The sequence below is a fragment of the Nelumbo lutea genome, chromosome 8, assembly GCF_056320005.1.
Source record: "Nelumbo lutea isolate HS-2025 chromosome 8, American lotus-T2T, whole genome shotgun sequence".
Taxonomy (NCBI): domain Eukaryota; kingdom Viridiplantae; phylum Streptophyta; class Magnoliopsida; order Proteales; family Nelumbonaceae; genus Nelumbo; species Nelumbo lutea.
Window position 1 is genome coordinate 28,183,371 of NC_142691.1, and position 21,145 is coordinate 28,204,515.

Genomic DNA, 21,145 nt, shown 5'->3' on the forward strand with positions numbered 1-21,145 from the left:
GTGCCTAGGTTGATAACCTGGGGTTTGCCTCAAGTTGGACCAGCCCAATCTCAAAGTTTTACACCTTTAGGGTTGGGCCTGGATTGCCAATCAATTATACCCAAACCATCTAAGTTGTAACCCTAAAGGTAATCAGACTATATACTATTTAATTAATGAACTAAAAGTGACTTTGATATTATATATTATAAATAAATTGACTTGAAAATAATTTGTGAGACTTAAAAATAAACTACAACTTAATTTTCTATCTGCTTTAAAGAAAAAAAAAATCATATAGATATTAGTATATACTGTGTGGCTACTCAACCCGAAGGGGGGGACAGATTGAGAGTATGGAGTTTGGAGTCGTCACCTAAATTTTTGGAATTGAAAATTAAGGAAAACCCTGGATTCTTTAAGAAAAACATTTTGCTTTCTTGGTGATTCGCTGCCTAATGGGGATGAGATTCTTAGAGTCTGAGGACCAAGGTATGGTGTGGGAAGGTGTTAGGCACTCCACACACGTCCGGTTGAACAGGCCTCTACTTTACCAATGTTCCGAGAAAACTTTCATAATTTTTGGGCTTAGAAATAAAACACAAACTAAACTAACAATTGAAATCTAGAAAGAAATGAGAAAGTTCTAAGCATTTAATCAATTAACTAAGAGATGCATTTGAACTATTAGAATGATAACGAGTTAATGGGTTAATAAATTAACAAACTAATTAAAAGAAAAAAAAAAGAACAGAAATTTGTGACTAATGAGTGACTAATGGACTAAACCTACTATATGCCATGGAGATATGAAAAGTTAAATGCAAAATCTATAAGCTAGCAATAAATTATACATGAATAATAATGTTAGGACTAAAGCAACTAAGAACAATTAATATCATTAAAGAAAATTAATTGAAAAATGACCCTATTTAAATCACAAGAGGAATGTTGAAAAAGCATTGTTAAGTTCTAAACTAATGCTATAAAGTACTAGCTAAATGGAAGAACAAAAGGAGCAAAATCCTAAATTTGCAACTGGTATGTAATTAATTAAAATTAAGATGACCTAATTCTAGTTCTAACACAAATAAATTAACTATGAATACAAACTTGAAACTTAATGTGATATGACAAGCCGGGGTTATGCAACCTATTCTACACTAATTCAAAGACAAAAGGTACGGATGGAATTACTTAAATATGCAAATGCGAATATAGGAAGCTAATTAGACAAGTGGGATAATGGTAATGAAATTTAAAATAAAATAGGGACCCACTTAAATGCTTGATTAGAAAAGACCGAATTTAATTCTAAAGCATGAAACACAATTATTTTAATGCAATTTTCAAAAAATACAATTAATTAGGAAATGATTGACATGAAATTCTAACATTTCCATTGGAAGAAATTTGTGCTTAAAAGTGAAAACAATGAACTAAAAAAATAAATAAATAAATAAAGGATAAAAAAATGCATGCAAATGATTGTTGGAGTAAACAAAGAGCACTCTAAGTTTTCAAACAGAATGGAAACAACAGACCTATATGACAAAAAATAATATAATAATAATAATAAAAGAGTGGAAGTAGAAAATGGCATACCTTAATAGTTGTCTTCACAAAGTAAGAGTCGCCTCTTCCATTTTATCGTTGCATTGAATAGCTTCCTTCAATAACTCCGACCTTGACTACTACCCTTGTTATGTTCTTCATGATGCCTTTGAAACTTTGAGAGACTCCTTGGTTTCAAGATGAACCCTATATGATTATGTAGCCCAAGATGTGTAGAAATATGCTGGATGATTGTAATTTTCTGTAATATGATTATTGCTTCAAGAAGGCTTTATTCTTTTTCTCTTGAATTGAGGCATGACCCAAGGGTGTTTTTTGGCTTTAAACTGATATGGAGAGACTATAGAGATGTTGGAGAGTGAGTGGGGAGGCTTTGGGACAAGGGTAATGGCTGTGGGAGTTGAGCTCTCCCCCTAAGGTAGCTTGTGTCTAAATTAGATTGTGTGTCTAGGATGTGAGAAATGGGTGGTATTTATAGATTTTTTGAGAGGGGAATGGAGGATTGAGATGGGAGACAAGGGATATCAATGACTGATGTTTAAATGGTTTTTGGAGGGAGATTGATTGAGAGAATAGGCTGCCAAGACAGCTTTGTGAGAGATTCTCTCAATCAATCAAGACAAAGAGTGAAAGATTTCACCAATTTACCTAAATTAGACATTCCAAGCTTAGGTGATTGGCTTGATTGATTGTAGCTAGTCAAATATTAGATTTTAAGATGTTTTTAGAGGCTAAGGGAAAGTTTTGGTCGTGAAATGCCCTAGGTTCGAAGTTATTGTGAAGAGGATTCTAAGCAGAGGACCCAGATCGAATCTAGCTTTGGGTCTCAAGATAAAGGAGCTAACAGTGTCAGAATTGGAAGATCTTGGTACCATTGGATTCAGAATTTCGAGCTCTATCCATCTACAGGGTTGGGTTTTATATTTTTTGAGGGTTAGGATTTAAGATCAGAGATGATCCCGATCGGACAATCGAAATCAGTTTTGGCTTCGGGTTTTGAGATGAAGGGGTAAGCGGTGTCAAATTTGGGTGATCTTGGCATTACTAGATTTGGATTTTTGGGCTCTATGTACCTATAGTCTCAGATTTTGGATTTGATGTTAAATGAGGATTATGATCATGACTCCAATCGGACGATCAGAATCGGTTCCAGATTCAGGTCTTACGATGATGGGGTAAACGGTGTCGGACTCGGGTAATCTTGGTGTTGTTGGATTTGGACTTTTGGGATCTACGTACCTATAGTCTTCTTGGATTTTGGATTTGATTTGAAATGAGGATTAAGATCAAAATGACTCCAATTGGATGATCAGAATCGGTTCCGACTTCAAGTCTTAGGATGAAGGGGTAAACGGTGTCAGACTTGGGCGATTCTGGTGTCTTTGGATTCAAGTTTTTGGGCTCTACGTACCTATGATCTCAGATTTTGGATTTGATGTGAAATGAAGATTAGGATTAAAATGATTCTGAACAAATGATCGAATTCGATTTCGACTTCGGGTCTCGGGATGAAGGGGTAAACAGTGTTGGATTTTGGTGATCTTGGTGTCATTGGGTTTGGGTTTCAAGGATCTATATACCTATGGTCTTGGATCCTTGAGGCTCCAATTTTGTAAAATTCCAAAAATACCCCTATATCGGCTGAGAGGTTAATTGAAGCATGCTTGAAGCTTAAAGTGCTACAGAAAGACTGAAGAGCACAAAAATGGGATGTCTACACACTAAGCTATCAATGGACTCCAAAAATATGATACCTTATTGAACATTTAATCCAATTATTCAAGATAGAATGTAGATTTAATATAGATTTACTGTTTATGAATATACAAGTTTAAAAGTTAACATATTTATATAGATTTATTGTTCATTATAGCTTAAACTTTGCTGAGGTTTAGTGGCAGACTTTCAAAACATTGACAGCCCAAACAATAAGAACCAAATTCACCTTTTGGAGAATCGAGTTCTCCTAAGATCGATCAAACCAAATTTTGTTTTAATTAATTTAACGAGCATATCTGATATAAAGACGACAATATGCAGCAACTTAAGTGGTGGTTGATGCCCAAGATCAAGCTCAGATTGTCCTTCCAATTGATTTGTGTTACCAGTTTGCCTATAAAAGAGACAAGAGAAGAATAGTCTCTCAAGGGAAAGTCAAACTAGGGTTTTGGGTTGTAAAGGAGTAAAGAACAAAGTGCAAGAATGAGGTGCACAAGCATATGTTAATCTCTATTTTTTATTTCCATTTATAGGAAATCCAATTCTAATGTAATTAGGACCATCTAAAACTGATTTGATTAAGTCTCGAATTACCAAAATCACCATGTAAGCCTAGTGAAACCTTAAGTTAATCGAATTGGTCTCACTATGGGCCTTAGACTTAAGTCTAAGTGACCATTGGTCTTAGCCACCCTATAAAGTCAAGGGATAATGGGTTAACGTAAGAAAAAGACCATCAAGCTTCAGCCCATAACTTTTACTCTTAAATAATCAAGGGAAGATTTCTTAAACTGTTTAGCTAATTGATTAATTTTACTCTTAATGTTTAATTATTGTCTTAAAATACTCCCAAGTTTTATGACAATCGACTAAAATCTCACCGATCACACTCGTAGGGGTGTCAACGGTATTCAAAAATCCGATTTCGAATTCGATATTCGACATAATCAAATCGAATTCGGATAATTCGAATATCTAATCGGTCAAATTCGGATATCCTATTCTTACCGAATAGTTAATCGGATTCAAATTCGGATATGACCTGATTCGATTCGATAAATATCCGATTTCGATCGATTATTTAATTCTTATATATAATATATAAAATATTTTATATAATATATGTAATAATTAAGTTATATAAATAATTTATATATTTATATACTTTATATCAATAAAATATTTATTTTATGTATTTATTAATTGTCTAAAATAATTAATTAATCGAATCGGATATTCAAATATTTAATCGGATTCGAATTCGAATATTAATTTTCAATATCCGTCAGGTATCGAATCAAATTCGAATATCGGATTTTCTAATCCAATTCAAATTCGAATTCGGATATTGCCTGATCCGATTCGAATTTGATCTGTTTACACCCCTACACACTCGGTATCATCATGTGACCAAATCCTTTTAAAAAAAATACCCTTTCAAATCTCTCTCTCCAGTAGTTTTGAAGGTAGGAGAGTTCAGATCTCAGACTCTCTGACTCATGATGCTCCTTTGGCATCATTTGAAGCTCATCAGAATTTGGTGATTGTGACCTAGATCTCAGTCCAAACCCCCTTTCCAATCTACACACTACAACCGAGAACCTCCTTTCTCATTTTGGAGAACTTAGTTGGTTGGAACTGCACATCGTTGTGACCACCCCTTTCCGATCTCAGAATTTGATATCAACACAGTCTACATGAACCAGAAGAGTCAATTGAATATTAACAAAATCTATAAATTAAAATTAAGTAAACAAGTGAATGAGTGTGTGGTGTAGATCAGAAGATGGTGGAAATGCTATTGGTTTGTCGTCTGACCGGCTCGAGGTAGAGATCCGGCGAGTCTGTTATAGAGCCCTTGAATAGAAGCCTCTCTGTTCTGAAATTCAACGAAAAAATTAAGAAAAAGAAAGAAATAGGTAATGGGTGAAGGAAAAATATTCGAGGTAGTTGGTAGTGGCGGTGGAATCGTTGAGAGGCTTCTGACGATGCTGGAGAATCATTGAGAGGGAATGGGCTATAGAAGCCTCTGTGTTCTGAAATTCAAAGAACGGGTGGGATGTTCTTCCTCGATGAAGGCTTTTTCCTTCTTTTCTGTGCCAGATCTAGCTGGAGGTGTTAGGTTTTAATCTCTGTTAAGTGGGGTTACATATTCAGTGAAACAATTGCATTGATGGGCTATCTTGTAAGTGGGCTAAATCAAGTGATTCATTTAGGCAAAGCCCGTAGACTTCAACAAAAGGGTATGGGGCTTAATGAGTGGATACCACATTTTGGCCCATATAGACTTAACGGGATCCTATTAAGTCAAAATATAAAGGCTCCTAGGTTATGGTTCCCAATATGTTAAATCATCTAGCCGCCCTCTCGCTACCCCATTAGAGTCAAGAGCTGAGAAAACATAAGGAAGAAGGAAGATTTAACTGAGGAAAACCACAGTTGACCTACCATTGATTCATCACTCATTCCGCAAAGCTTTCTACTACTGCGATGGATACAGGTATGCACGTTTAAACCTCCTTGATAACTGTAGCATGATATTTTTGGGGTGCAACATGGCTTCTTGTTCTTCGTGCATGAATGATATTGGTATGATTCTGCAAGACTAAGGATTGATTTGCTCCCCTTTATTTATTCTAACAAGTGGTATCAGAGCCTTATATCATGTTCGATTATTAGGATTATCATTTTTCTTTTTTATCGATTTCTTTGTGGTTGCCTCTCAATCGATGGATATAGTCATTCGGCTGTGTGTGCTTGTCGAACAGCCACGAAGCAAGGCTATGTTGACCAAAAAAAAAACAAAGATGATTCAGTTTCAGTTTCAGTTGATGATTCAATGCGGTTTGGTTTCAGTCAAAGAGAGAGACGCATTGATTATTTGGTTTTTCAGTCGACCAAAAAAAAAAAAAAACAAAGACGCATACGCATTGTGATGATGATTCAATGCTGTTGCGATGCGTCTCTGGAAGCAAAAAAAAAAAAAAAACATTTACTTGCGATGCCTCTCTGGAATCGGTGTTGCGCGTTTGGAACTCAAAAATAAAAATAAAAAAATACAATGATACATCAGTGTTGCGATGCGCCTTTGGAACCCAAGAATGAATTCGCATAAGTGATTCAATGCGTCTATAGAACCGACTCAAAAGAAATTTTTTTTTTTTTTGGAATCGTGATTTGCATGCACGTAAGCAATTTGCATGTGTCAGTTCTTCTCTCCTTTTGCATGGAAGTAACCTTGAACCTTTTTTAACTTTGTCATGCATGCAATGAATACAGTTTTGGATGAATACTTTTTTTCTTTTCAAATTAAATTGATTGAAGCAACATGTTACCAAAGTAGCCTCTACAGCGTAAAATTAATCTGATTTGAAATATAAAGATTTTGTGTGTTCATTGTCCATTCGGACATTGGTCGTCCCAAAAGAAGGTTGATGTTTGGCCGGACAGTGAACACACATGCGATGATTTGAAATATGAAGATTTTGTGTGTTCATTGTCCATGCGAACATTGATCGGCCCAAAGGAAGGTTGATGTTTGGCTGGGCAGTGAACACACATGCGATGATGAATATTGATATTGTAAAGCTATTATCCATGTGAATAGTAGTCGGTCCAAAGAAAGGCTATTGTTTGACAGGATTTATTATCAATGTTTGATTGTTGCGTTGAGAGTGCCATTTACAATTGATGTTTCTGTGCAAACACTAAATGTCAAGTTGTACTGGGTATCTTGCCTTTGTAATTTATATTATTATTGATTATATGTTGTTTTTGTTCTCTGTTCAGTTTCAACAACTACAAATAATGTTTCTGCTCAAATCAGTGCCATTCCCATGCTGAATGGTATAAATTTCAAGATCTGAAAAGAGAATGTGGAAATCGTTCTCGACTGCATGGATTTAGACCTTGCATTAAGGACAGAGCGACCCATCCCAGCTGAGGACAATTCCAATGAGGCCAAAGTTGAGAAATGGGATTGCTCTAATCGCATGAGTCTGATGATTATGAAACGTTCCATACCGGAAGCGTTTTGGGGCTCTATTTTTGAGAGCAATAATGCTAAGGAATCCCTTGTGGCGATACAACAGTATTTCACCAAGAATGAGAAAGCAGAGACTAACAACCTTTTAGCTACTCTAATTTCTATGAGGTACAAGGGAAAAAGAAACATAAGGGAGTACATACTCGAAATGTCGAATCTTGCGGGTAAACTGAAGGCACTAAAGTTAGAGATAAATGATGATTTGCCCATGCATTTAGTTCTTATTTCTCTTCCTACACAATTCAGTCAATTTAAGGTGAGTTATAATACTCAAAAGGAGAAATGGACTCTTAATGAGCTCATTTCTCAATGTGTACAAGAAGAAGAAAGAATCCAGAGAGAAAAGACGGAAAGTGCTCATTTAGCATCAACCTCTCAGAATAATAAAAGGAAGAGGACTAAGGATACTGCAAATGGAATACCCACACAGAAAAAGGTGAAGAAGCAAGGTGATGGATTTACCTATTTTTTTCTACAAGAAAGGAGGACACATGAAGAAAGAGTGTCCCAAATATGCCACATGGCGCATAAAGAAAGGTATGTCTCTCGCTTTATTTTGTTTTGAGGCTAATTTAGATTTTGTACCTATAGACACTTGGTGGATAGATTCTGGCACTACTACTCACATAAGTATGTCTATGCAGGGTTGCATCTGGAACCGACCGCCAACTGATGCTGAAAGATTCATCTATGTAGGCGATGGCAATAAAGTTCCTGTGGAAGCTATAGGACATTTTAGATTGATTTTAAAAACTGGTTGTTATTTGAATTTAGTTGAGACATTTGTAGCTCTGTCATTTAAACGGAATTTAATTTCTATTTCCTATTTAGACAAATCTAGTTACTTTTGTGGTTTTGGAAATAATAAAGTTAGTATTTCTCTAAATTCAAATATTATTGATACCGGTATTTTAATTGATCATCTTTATATGTTAGAAACTATTGCTTCCCACAATGCAATCCTGCATGCAAGTACTAAAGGTGCAAAGCGTAAATTAACCAAGAATTCTACTTCCTTATGGCATAAGCGCTTATGTCGTATTGAGTGTATTAAAGGAAAATTGACAAACACAAAGAAAATAGGTGCCAATAGATGTACGAAAGTCTTAGAACTAATACATACGAACATCTGTGGGCCATTACCTACACCTGCATGGAATGACCAGCAGTATTTCATCACGTTCATAGACGACTATTCACAGTATGGGTACCTATACTTAATAAGTGAGAAGTCTCAATCCCTGGACGTTTTCAAGTCTTATAAAGCTAAAGTTGAACTTCAACTTGGTAAGAAAATTAAAGCCGTCAAATCTGACCGTGGCAGGGAATACTATGGTAGATATGATGGATCAGGAGAGCAACGTCCAGGACCCTTTGCTAACTTCCTAAAGGAATGTGGTATCGTCCCATAGTACACCATGACGGGTACACCCAGCATGAATGGTGTTGCTGAAAGACGAAACAAGACACTTAAGGACATGGTGAGGAGCATGATTAGTCATTCTTCTTTACCTGAATCACTTTGGGGAGAAGCATTAAAAACTACAGTGTATATCCTTAACAGAGTACCCAGCAAAGCAATAACTAAAACCCCGTATGAGTTGTGGACTAGGAAAAAGCCCAGCCTAAGGCACCTACACATTTGGGGATGTCCAGCTGAAGTGAGGCCTTATAGGCCCAACGAAAGGAAATTTGACTCTAGGACAGTTAGCTATTACTTTGTTGGATACGCGGAACGTTCTCGAGGGTTCAAGTTCTATGATCCCACTACCCACTCCTTCTTTGAGACGAGAAATGCGAGATTTCTTGAAGATGTTGAGTTTGGAGGGGAAGAATTAAGGAACGTCTCTTTTGACAAAACAATTGTCTTGCAAGAAGAGAAATTCATTTATCTTCCTGATATTATTATCACCAGTGATCAGACAACAATTCCTGACACTGTTCATGAAGTGATTCCGGTTCAAGACAACATTGAAGTTCCTTCCATAGAGAAAACTCAACAACCTCAAGAAGTGCCATTGAGGAGATCCAATAGACAAAGGAGAAGTGCGATTCCAGATGACTATATCGTGTTTCTCCTAGAACAAGAAGATTCGGTAGTCTTAGCGAAAGATGATCCAATCACCCTTCGCGAAGCCCTTCAAAGTTCTAATTCTTAACATTTGATCAATGCCATGCAAGAAGAGATGAAATCCATGAAAGACAATGACGTTTGGGATCTTGTTGAGATGCCTGAAGGCTCAAAACCCATTGGTTGCAAATGGATATTTAAAACCAAAAGGGATTCAAAAGGCAATGTCGAAAGATATAAGGCTCGTCTAGTCGCCAAAGGTTTCACTCAAAGGGAAGGCATTGATTATAAAGAGACCTTTTCTCCGGTTTCTTCGAATGACTCCTTTAGGACAATAATGGCACTTGTAGCTCATTTTGATTTAGAGCTACATTAGATGGATGTAAAGACAATGTTTCTCAACGGAGACATTGATGAAACGATTTATATGGTTCAGCCAGAAAACTTTGAATCCAAAGATTCAAAGTCTATGGTCTGCAAATTAAAGAAATCCATCTATGGTCTCAAACAAGCTTCTCGTCGATGATATCACAAATTTCATCAAGTGATTACCTCATATGGTTTTGAGGTAAATGTGGTTGATGAATGTGTATACCACAAATTTAGTGGGAGCAAGTTTATCTTCCTGGTACTATATGTCAATGACATATTGCTGGCGAGTAACGATATAGGCTTGCTGCATGAAACCAAGAAATTTCTCACTAAGAATTTTGAGTTGAAAGATCTTGGGGACGCCTCTTTTGTGCTAGGCATACAAATACTACAAGATCGCTCTCAAGGCGTTCTTGGATTGTCACAAAAGGGCTATACCGAAAAGGTGCTAAGCAGATTCGGCATGAAAAGTTGTTCGCCGGGTGATACGCCTATGGCTCAAGGAGACAAGTTCAGTCTCAGTCAGTGCCCCAAAACAGACATTGAAATAAAGGAGATGCAAAAGGTTCCCTATGCCTTAGCTATAGGAAGTCTGATATATGCTCAAGTTTGTACCCGTCCCGATATAGCATTTATAGTGGGACTGTTGGGCAGATATTTGAGTAACCCAAGACTGGATCATTGGAAAGCAGCCAAACGGGTCATGCGGTATTTACAAAGAACAAAGAACTTCATGTTAATCTACAGGAAATCAGACAATTTGGAGATCATTGGGTATTCTGATTCTGATTTTGCGGGATGCCAAGACAACAAACGATCCACTTCGAGCTATGTTTTCATGTTAGCTGGAGGAACTATATCTTGGAAAAGTGCCAAACAGACGCTCATAGCCCCTTCAACTATGGCAGCAGAGTTCATAGCTTGCTTTGAGGCATCCAATCATGGGATATGGTTGTGTAACTTTGTCACGAGGCTACGAGTGGTTAATGGCATTGAAAGGCCATTAAAGTTATTGTGTGACAATAAATCTGCAGTTCTGTATTCCAACAACAACAGAAGTTCTCTGAAGTCGAAACATATTGATATCAAGTTTCTATCTGTTAAGGAAAAAGTTCAAAGTGGTCAGATTTGCATAGAGCATATAGGGACAAACTCCATGATAGTGGATCCGTTGACCAAGGGATTGCCACCTAAGGTGTTTCATGAGCACACTGCTTGTATGGGTATAGGCATGTTTTATGATACCTTGATTTAGTGGGAGTTTTCTTTTCTTTTTCTCTTGGATGTACTATGGATTAAGACATGTTTGCATGTCTACACTTATACATAATAAAGTTTATGACTATTTCCATCATCTACATCTCTGAATATGTTTGTGACTTTGATTGATCTCTCTAAAGAATAAAGTTGAACCAGTTGGAAATAGGCATGTTTTGAGATCACATTGCATGTAATTTCCATGCCACTCATCTATACTTGATCTATGTCATTGAATGCATTGATATGGTGAGCATGAAAGGTTTAGTCACGCATATATGTGGTGAATGCCATCATAGTCTCATATTAGTACAGGAGATGGACCAGATTGAAACTAAGGAGAAGTCTAAAGAAATTAGCATAAGAAGTGTACACATAAGGAATTCTTTCAATATGATTGTTTCAGTTCACATATGTAGCCCAAGTGGGAGATTGTTAGGTTTTAATCTCTGTTAAGTGGGGTTACATATCCAGTGAAACAATTGCATTGATGGGCTATCTTGTAAGTGGGCTAAATCAAGTGATTCATTTAGGCAAAGCCCGTAGACTTCAACAAAAGGGTATGGGGCTTAATGAGTGGATACCACATTTTAGCCCATATAGGCTTAATGGGATCCTATTATGTCAAAATATAAAGGCTCCTAGGTTATGGTTCCCAATATGTTAAATCATCTAGCCGCCCTCTTGCTCTACCCCATTAGAGTCAAGAGCTGAGAAAACCTAAGGAAGATTTAACTAAGGAAAACCACAATCGACCTACCATTGATTCATCACTCATTCCGCAAAGGTTTCTACTACTGCGATGGATACAGGTATGCACATTTAAACCTCCTTGATAACTGCAACATGATATTTTTGGGGTGCAACATGTCTTCTTGTTCTTCGTATATGAATGATATTGGTATGATTCTACAAGACTAAAGATTGATTTGCTCCTCTTTATTTATTCTTACAAGAGGTGCCTGAGGAGGAGAAGGTTCTTTTGGAGATTATCTTGCCAATGGAAACAGTTGAGGAGATGGCACAGCCTCCACCGATCATTAATATTGCAGAATCCCCCCTCTGGTTACTATGCAACCGTATTGTTCCGTGGCGGTGGAGCTCTATGAATGTTCATGGAGGTGCAGTGGTTCGATTGGGGCCATTGTTTCTTAGGTAAGGTATGTCAGAGGCCTGAGAGGGAAGCTCTCCTCTCTCATCTTTGCCAACCGCTTCTTTCTGTACTCTTCAAGGAATCGGTTCAAGATTAGGATCGTCTTCAAACTCCTCTTCACTCTCGCGCTAAAGGTCATCGGCGGCAGAAATCGAGGGCCCTTGCAATAGCCAAAATCGCCATTAGCGACGAAAAGCTCCTCTTCAATCTCACGCTAAAGGTCCTTGGTGACGGAAAGAGGGAGACGGAGAGAAAGAGGGAACCGAACAAAGCTCCTTGGTCAGTTCCAGACTACCAGGAGAGAGAAAGAGAGAGAGAGCCCGGTTCACGGGCTTTTACTTGGTTTTGATTTTCTCCGATTTTCTGTAACCTCCCAATCTCGATGCAGTGGCGGAGCAGCAGCACTCCCTTCTCCCCTCCGACCTCTGCAATTCCAGCAGTTTCGACAATTTCGACTTCTTGTTTCTTCCGAACTCCTTTTCCCCTCTGGTGAGAGGAGATCAAGGACTACTATTGTTCGATCTACATTCTAGTAGTTCCGAATTACAGTTCCGTATGTATCAATATATGGAATATATTTTTACACTTCTAAACATATATACATACATATATATATATATATATATATATATAATTTATATATTAAAATTAATAAATATTACAGCTTAATTGAATCCAAATTATAATTGGACCAAATCTGAATCTGATCCAATCTAATTGCACAAATACATCATATGAATCCGGAGTAATCATATCGGATGTTAGATCAGGCCTTAGATTTTCGAGCATCAGACATACTGAGCCCATACTTAGCTTGAAAACAAGTCCCGCAATCCCATTAGTTTAAGACAAAAAATAATTAATTTATTACTTTATAGTATGGGTAAGCTTGGATGCCTAACCCTATCGGACCCACACCTCTATGCCCGACCCTGCCCTAGGGTTTCTCATGGTTCGATTAACTAAATTGCTGTCCTTTTTTTGTAACCGAACCGATACTACCAATTAATGAAAAACCGACAACTGAAACCGAACTGAAAATAATCGGTTAACTGGTCAACCGGATCGGTTTGTCAATTTTTCAATTTTTTTTTTTATTTTTACAATATATATATTATATAAATATATAATAAAAATTATAAATGAATATAAAATAGTATATTTTAAATAATAAATAATATATCATATATTATAAATATGTATGTATATATATATAATGCATATTGACTAATTTATAATATATAAAAAATATTATATATAATATATAATATACATAAATATATATAAAATATATAGAAATATATGTCAGTTAACCACCAGTTTTCTATAGTGGTTAATAGAAACCAAACCGGTACCTTCGATTTTTTTAAACACCGACTCGAAACCGAATTGACAGGATCGATTAACCAAATTTTCAGTTTGATATCATTCGATTTGATTTTTTGATTTTATTGCTCACCCCTATCCTGCCCCGGCCCACACCTAATACTGCATCCTAATTTATTTCAAGTAAAAAAAATAACAATTTAGTTAAAATGACATTCACACGTGCTATAGAGAGGGGGTGTCGACTGCGGAGTACAGAGAGAAGGTGTCGGCCACCGACTATAGAGAGAGTGGAGGTGAGAGATGAATAGATAGTTGTTTTTCTTTTTTTTGAGAATGATTAAAGAGATATTTGAGGTTTATAAGTTGAGACTTGAGTTATTATATTAGATGTTTTAAGGTTATATTAGACTTCATAGCATTCTCCTTAGGCATAATAGTTAAAAATTCAGGAGAGTATTAGAAGACATGATCTCGAATTACATTCAGTAGGTATCTCGAAGACATACCTACTGCAATATTGGAAGTATTAGAAGAGACTCATGTGATGCACAAACTGGTGTTAAAAAGAAGTCTATATTACATTCAGTTTTTTAAATGGGGTTCGACCATAATGACAGAAAGACATGATCTCGAGAAAACTTGTAACCAATCAGTGGCAATCTTTGGGTTTTCGTCAGAATTCATATCTTGGCAGCATCATAGATTTTTCTTTTAACTGATTTTGTGGCATGTGAACTTAAATTATCCCATATTTAATTTTTATTTTCAAAAATTCATAAAAATACACAAAATTCTAACAGTATTGAGAAGAAATATTAGGGATCTGACGTAGACAACTGCATTTTAGAATAAAGTCTAGATCGATGCCAAGAACCACCCGGACCAATGTGGATTAATTGTCTAATATGGACATGAAGGGTAGTTGAAGAATAGAGAAGGGAGAAGAGAATTCTATTTAATATTTCCATCATATCTCAATAAAAAAGAAGCTTCAATTGTGTCGACCTCAGTAGCTTGAATTCATTTAATATTATCTTTCTACCAAAATTTAGTTTGGAACTACATGAATTAGTCTCCATTAGCATATACATTAATTGACTTGACTATACTTTTTCTAATCTTAAGGCTCAGCTTGGAAGCAGTACAAATACAAATATATAGCCTAAAAGTACGTAGCAAAAAACTTTATCATTTTTTTCTGATATTTTGCGCGATAAATATCTCTTCTTCAACCCTTGCTGTTAATAATGTGAAAACAAATCATGTATGTCAAAGCCAGGCGAAACTGCTGCAGAAAAACTAAGGTAACATGTGCTGAGGCTCCCAAAACAGCCAAAGTGAACTCTTTTCAACCACCCGCTTTTTTTTTGTTCTCGAAAGCCACTTAAGCCCTTTCAAGGAATAACAAATAAACCTGTTTTTACTTTTTATAGATACTTGAGGGGCGGAGAAAGGGGGCGGCATAGTGTCATGGGGGTAGTTCTATAGTGGAAGAAACTCATGTGGCGTTCAGGCCAAGGTAGGGCAGGATAAGCCTTTATGTGCTTAGAGGCTAGGAATTGCCCGATGGGATGGGTCAACCAAAGTCAGTAGTACTGGATCATTACCTCAAATCCAATGGCCGGGGCACTCTGTGGCTCAAACCAGTCCATGGGAAGCGCTGCTTACGTGCTAAAGGGGGACGACCATAATGCAAGGCAACTATACGCCGGAGAGGTGACTGGGCACCAATGTAATGGGTGTCCTGTATGCCAATGATGACAAGCACATGTGTGCCATGATGATAGGCAACCGCTTGGGCCAGAATACACCCGTGCGTTAGGGGCAACTGGAAAGCTCAATCATCTTGGGCAAGGGGCTGGCAAGGTGAAGAGTCATGCTTGAGCCAGGCCCACATGCCAAGACTCCCTTGAGTGTCAGTAGCGCAGTGCCGGTCCAACACTGTCCCCATCAGCATGTGTGCGCCCATGAGGAACCCTGGTAGCCATGCTAGTCGTTAACCAGGGCTGCCCCGCAAGGGATGAAGGTCTAGGAGTGCCAATGTTAGGCACCCAAGGAGGTCGACCACCCTCCTCAGAGTACGTTAAGCTTTTGGTGGTCTGCCTGAAGATGGCATAAATTCTCCAAAAAATCTTACAGGAAAAAATGACGGTGATGTCCTTAACGTAAGCCTACCAAGCATAGGCAAGGGCTAAGCTTGTATCAGACCGTAACAAGAGGGGAGCTATATTCCCCCCTATGCTTTGAAAATCCTCACAATCCCTATTGATGATTCATTTATACTTTAATCCTTCACCCTTGTTTTATAATCTTTTGACCCCCCCCCCCTAATTTATGTTCGTTAGTAATTGACCTCCTAACATAAAATAATCCCAACTCCGCCTTTGGATACCTCTGGGGTGATTTCCATTTTCAGAACTTTATGAGATTGGAGTAATCTTTTCAAGAATTTCCTTCGAGTTGCTACCTTGTTTTTACTTTCTATCTAGTCTGAAGAAGATGGTTCTTGTGTCAACCTCCCAATCAGTCCCAAGTAGGAGTCGTTCTTTATTAATTTAATATGTTTCTCTACCAAACTTCAGTTTGGAGCCACTTGAATTAATTAGGGCAAACTACATGAAGCACATGGAACTACCCTCTACTTTTGGGTGGTGAGATTTATGGAGCCAAACTTTCATTTGCGATCAGCTTGAATAGATGCTGATCAGCTTTCAATCACAGAGTCCAATGGAATCAAGAACTCAATTACAGGAAGAACTAAAAGGAACCCGTGACTGGTATGAAAACGATGTCCATAATACTTGCAATTTCTTAAGTGAATTGATTGTGGATGAGTTGGATGATTTGTGGGTGAGATTGAAATAATGGGGAAAAAAAAACCATATTTATGACCAATCAAAATCCATTCATGAATTTTTATAAATAATATATCATTGGTTACCACGTTTATGATACTACTTGATTGGTCAGAAATTACTCTGATATCATATACAACCTGAAACATAAATAATTATTAATTATTTAATAATTTAAAAATATAAAATAATTATATACTCTTATTTGTTTATATTGTTTGACTTTCATTTAACAAATCTCGTGCATCAGATGGATCTCTGCTATTTTTATAATATAAAATAGACAAGTGAAAGAATTACTAAGAGATAATTACTTGAAAAAAATATATATTCTGATTTAACCAAACAACTAAAATATATCCCCTGATTTTACCTTACAGATCATTCAACCATTCAGAGTGAGGGAGAAAATGTATAGGACAAAAATGTCCTTTAGGCAACGAATTGGAATAAGAAGGTTGAAATCCACGATTTTAAGGGATAAGGTTGATAAAATTAAAAAAAAAAAAAAGAGAGAGAATAAATATTTTACAAGGAAAATTCTACAAATTCATTTAAAAACTTAAGTACCAAAAAAAGAAATAAAGTGGAAACAACAAAGTTTCAGAAAAGGAAATAAAGGATCATTTAAAAATCAATAGTTTAAATGATCAAACACAAAAAAATTAAAGGAGCTCAAATCAGTCTAAAATATCAAAATGCTAAAAAACTAACAAAAGAAACGATTGCAAATTTACGACCCAAAGACGACAGAATGTAAATGAAGAGAAAGAATTATTGTTGTACACCTGATCAAACCTAGTTATGGAAACTTTAAATTAGTTCAATCTTAAATGAAGAGAACTGTAAATGAATAAAAAAGGACTAATCACCATAAAGTTAATCAAATTCAATGATGAAAATGCCCATTACAATGAGGGGTACCACTAGTTTGGGAATTTTAGTACCTAGCGACCGCTCTGCTGTATGTTCTTCTAATCCGTGTGATGATTTTAGCCTCTTCTCCAAGGAATATAAGAAAACTACTCTCTTCTTTAACAATGGGAGGATCCACTGCTTTTTCTATGTCCAATAGCAATCTTCAAATGCTTCTCCACTAGCGGCAACTAGGGGTGATTGGAGCCGAGTCAAGTTGAATAGTATGAGGCTCAAGCTCGGCTCGCCTAGGATTATAAGGCTTGAGCTCTGTTCAAGCTAAAACCTTGAGTTCGGCTCGTGGCCACCCCTAGCAGCAACCCCAATGTTTTTTCTTAGGTTGTATTTGGTTGCAATGCAAAGATTTGGGTGTAAACTTTGATTCATTTTTACCTTACAAACACAGACTTAGGATATTTTGTCTGGGGCTTTCCGCTTGAAAATGCAAAGCAACACCCAAACAAGTGAGTTTCTTATAATTTACCTAATGCTCAGTTTGGAAGGAGTACAAATACAATAATGTAGAGTGTAAAACCTTGTATTTTGTATTATTTTAATTAAGATCTGCGTTCTCCTAATTTGAAATAATATGCAACAGTCTGGATTCTGGAACCCACAACGGCGCTAAAAAGAACAGTGAAAGCAATAAGCAACTTGGAAGTCTGAACACTTGACTTTCGATAGAATGGCCTCGATTTTTTGCCTATAAATCAAACACCCAACACTGCTTCTACTTCACAGTCGATCTAATTATCTAGCAAGTGAACAGAGCGTGTTGTCTTAGGCATATTAGCTTGGTTAAGATGAGCATGTTTGGTTCATTTTACTCCCTTACCTCTGAGGAGGAAGCCATCATTCAACAAATCCAGCATGGACCGAAGAACCAAGACTTCGAGTTCAATCCTTTAATGGATGTCATCAACCAAATCTTCAAGCTAATCCCTTTCAGTTCCGGAATGGTGCGTTTCCTCTCCCTCGGTATGTCTCTGTGTGCGTGTGTATGTATGAGAGAGAGAGAGAGTGTGATTACGAATATAACAAAATGTAAGAATGTGATTTTGTCATTTTAGGGATTAGAGCAAAGTGGTCTTCAAGGATTGAATGACAAAAGAATCGTTACCTCAGTTGAGAGGCTTGAATTGCAGGACAGTATTCGTGGCACCATTCACTCGCTAAGTTGGGAGGTATCACCTATAGAGTACTTACTCTAGAAATCATTAGCATGTATATATATACCCTTTTTTCACTGCTCTAATTCCATAAACTGAATTCTTTCACAATTGGACAGATAACGTGTAAAGCTGCGTGTGGTATGAAACCCGATGAAGCTACGTTGGCCTTGTTTGATACTCTAAAGATGTACTCATGGGAAGCTAAAGTTGTACTGGTTATGAGTGCATTTGCCATGAACTATGGTGAGTTCTGGCTCACTGCACAACCCCTTTCGGATAACCCTTTGTTCACATCAGTTAGAATGCTCAAGCATTTTCCTTCCTTGCTCCAAACTAATTCTCGTTCCCTAAACTCTCGTTTCGAGCTTATCTCCAATCTGCTCCGTCGAGTGCATGCTATGGCCAATAACTTTATGGGGCTTAAACTCTACAAAACTCAGACAGATCGTTCGGTCAAACTGAGCCTTCAAATAGCTGTATACTACATCATCCGAAGCCTATATACCTGCATACGTTCGAATATGGTGTTAGTGAAAATGGGTGCAGAGTAAGTCTTGACTTATGTTTTGTTTCCTTAATTTCTTTTTGTTTTTTTTTTCCGAGAGAAGATATACAATAAGATGTTATATTTTTGAAAGTCTTAACATATGTTAATTTAAGATATATATGATCTATGAGTATACGGTCATAATTTATTTCACTTGAACAAAATGGTTTTGAAAACGTTTTTTTTTTTCTCTTTTAACTTCCTTCCCTGCAATGTTTTAGGTACACAATGTCAGCCACTGATGATATCCATGATGAACTCACAAGAATCTACAACTTGGCGTCTCCAGTTCATAAATTTCTATGTGAATCATACATTACAGAGAAAGGTTAGACACTAATCTAACAAGGATCTCTCTCTCCCTCTCTGGAACTCCATCCATTTGATGTCTTGTAATCTAATAAAAGTTTTTAAGTTTGGAGAAATGTAAAAAACATGCTTGGAAATGCAGTTTAACATAAAAAGTGCTTTGCAGATTTCGCAGGGTATGAGGAAACCTTGAAATTCCAAACCCAATATGAAGACAATTTAAAACTAATTAAAAAGCTTTTCTCAACAGAAGAGCTGATCCTTTATCAACGTTCTGTCATGGAAAAGGTTTGATCGACTCACCAGAATTGTTTCCTCCAAATTCAATTTTAGGCTTTTAGCTTTTTTTTTCATCTTCAAAATTATGGTTCTCACGCTCAATGACTTTGGTGGTGCAGGTCAGCTTGGACAAACTCAAGGGCAAGTCCATTGCCTTCTTCATCTCAGATCTTATGGTCAATGCTGAAGAATTTTCAGCTCTCGCCGAGGCTTATAACATAATTAATCGAAAAGAAAGCTTTGAAGTAGTTTGGCTACCAATCGTGGATCAGGCCATTAAAACTCCAGAACAAAGTGCTGTTCAAGTAGCTGTTCAGATGCCATGGTTTTGCCTTCCCAACCCTTCATGCATTCATAAGTGCTTTGTATGGCACATCAAGTCAAAATGGAACTTCCATAGGAAGCCCATACTGGTAGTCTTAAACAAACAAGGTGTGATTAGCCACACCAATGCACTTCCAATGGTGAAAATTTGGGGTGCTCAAGCGTACCCCTTTTACGAAAAGACTGAAGTAGAACTTTGGAAGCGAGAGAGCGGAGGGGTTGATTTCTTGGTGAAGGGATTTGCACCTGATCTACCAACATGGGTACAACTGCACTCTCAAACACGGACTGATTTTTGCCTCTTTTCTGTTCTTTATAAATTTTACGTCGCAAGTTTTTGAATGCAATCATTCAATAAAGTTGGTCTACACTCACAATTTATTAATTGCTTCGCAGATTAAGGACGAGAAGATTGTCTGTTTCTATGGAGGTCATGATCTTGATTGGATAAGACGATTTGGCAAAGCTATGAGTTTTTTTACCAAAGAGACCAAAGTTCAAATGGAAACCATTTACGTTGGAACAAATCGGCGCAAAGAACGATTGGAAAAGATACTGAATTGCATTAGAAATGAAAAGTTATCAAGGGTTTGGGATGAGAAGACAATCCGTTCATTTTGGCATCGTATTGAAAGCATCTCCTACTCCAAGATGGCACACTGTAACGCATACCTTGAAGATGCAATCGTGAAAGAATTGATGATCATATCAAGTTATGATGACAATGAGGATGGATGGGCTTTGATGTTGGGAGGGTCTTCGGATCTTAATGCTGTGAGATTCAGTGGAAAACAATTATCCCTATTAATTAAGGACTTTGAAAAATGGGTTTCCGGACTCATCCGAGGGCATGAGGATTTCTTGACTGCGTTAAATGAATATGTACGACGCAGCCATACCTGCAGGTCACACTGTATTCGTCTGATTGTTCCAATAGGCGCAGTTAATAACATTCCAGAGACGGTAAAGTGTTCAGAGTGCGGCCGTTCCATGGAGAAGTACTTGCTCTACAAATGTTGCACTGAGTGAAAGATACGAGTGTTAATTTACCTGGGATTGGGATCAAAATACCAGTCAATTGTCCAATAAAAATGTTGTTAGTGTGCTTTTCCTTAGATGCTTTGGAATATCCAATAAAATGTTGTGTGTTAGATATGCAGGCTCTTCCCTATCCATATGTGGGATGGTGGGGTAGTCTTAATTTCCTTTGAATAAATTAAATCCAGCATGTATTGGGATTGATA

The 21,145-nt window shown here is 37.0% G+C and overlaps 1 protein-coding gene across 1 annotated transcript; it reads left to right on the top strand.

Moving 5' to 3' along the window:
• Positions 1-18,073: 18,073 nt before the first annotated feature.
• LOC148843596 (protein SIEVE ELEMENT OCCLUSION B-like) lies at positions 18,074-20,930 on the top strand. Its single transcript, XM_088957434.1, has 7 exons — positions 18,074-18,229; positions 18,341-18,454; positions 18,559-18,989; positions 19,211-19,317; positions 19,465-19,586; positions 19,697-20,164; positions 20,298-20,930. Exons 1-7 carry the CDS (start codon positions 18,074-18,076, stop codon positions 20,928-20,930), a joined length of 2,031 nt encoding a protein of 676 aa, XP_088813560.1.
• The last annotated feature ends 215 nt before the right edge of the window (positions 20,931-21,145 follow it).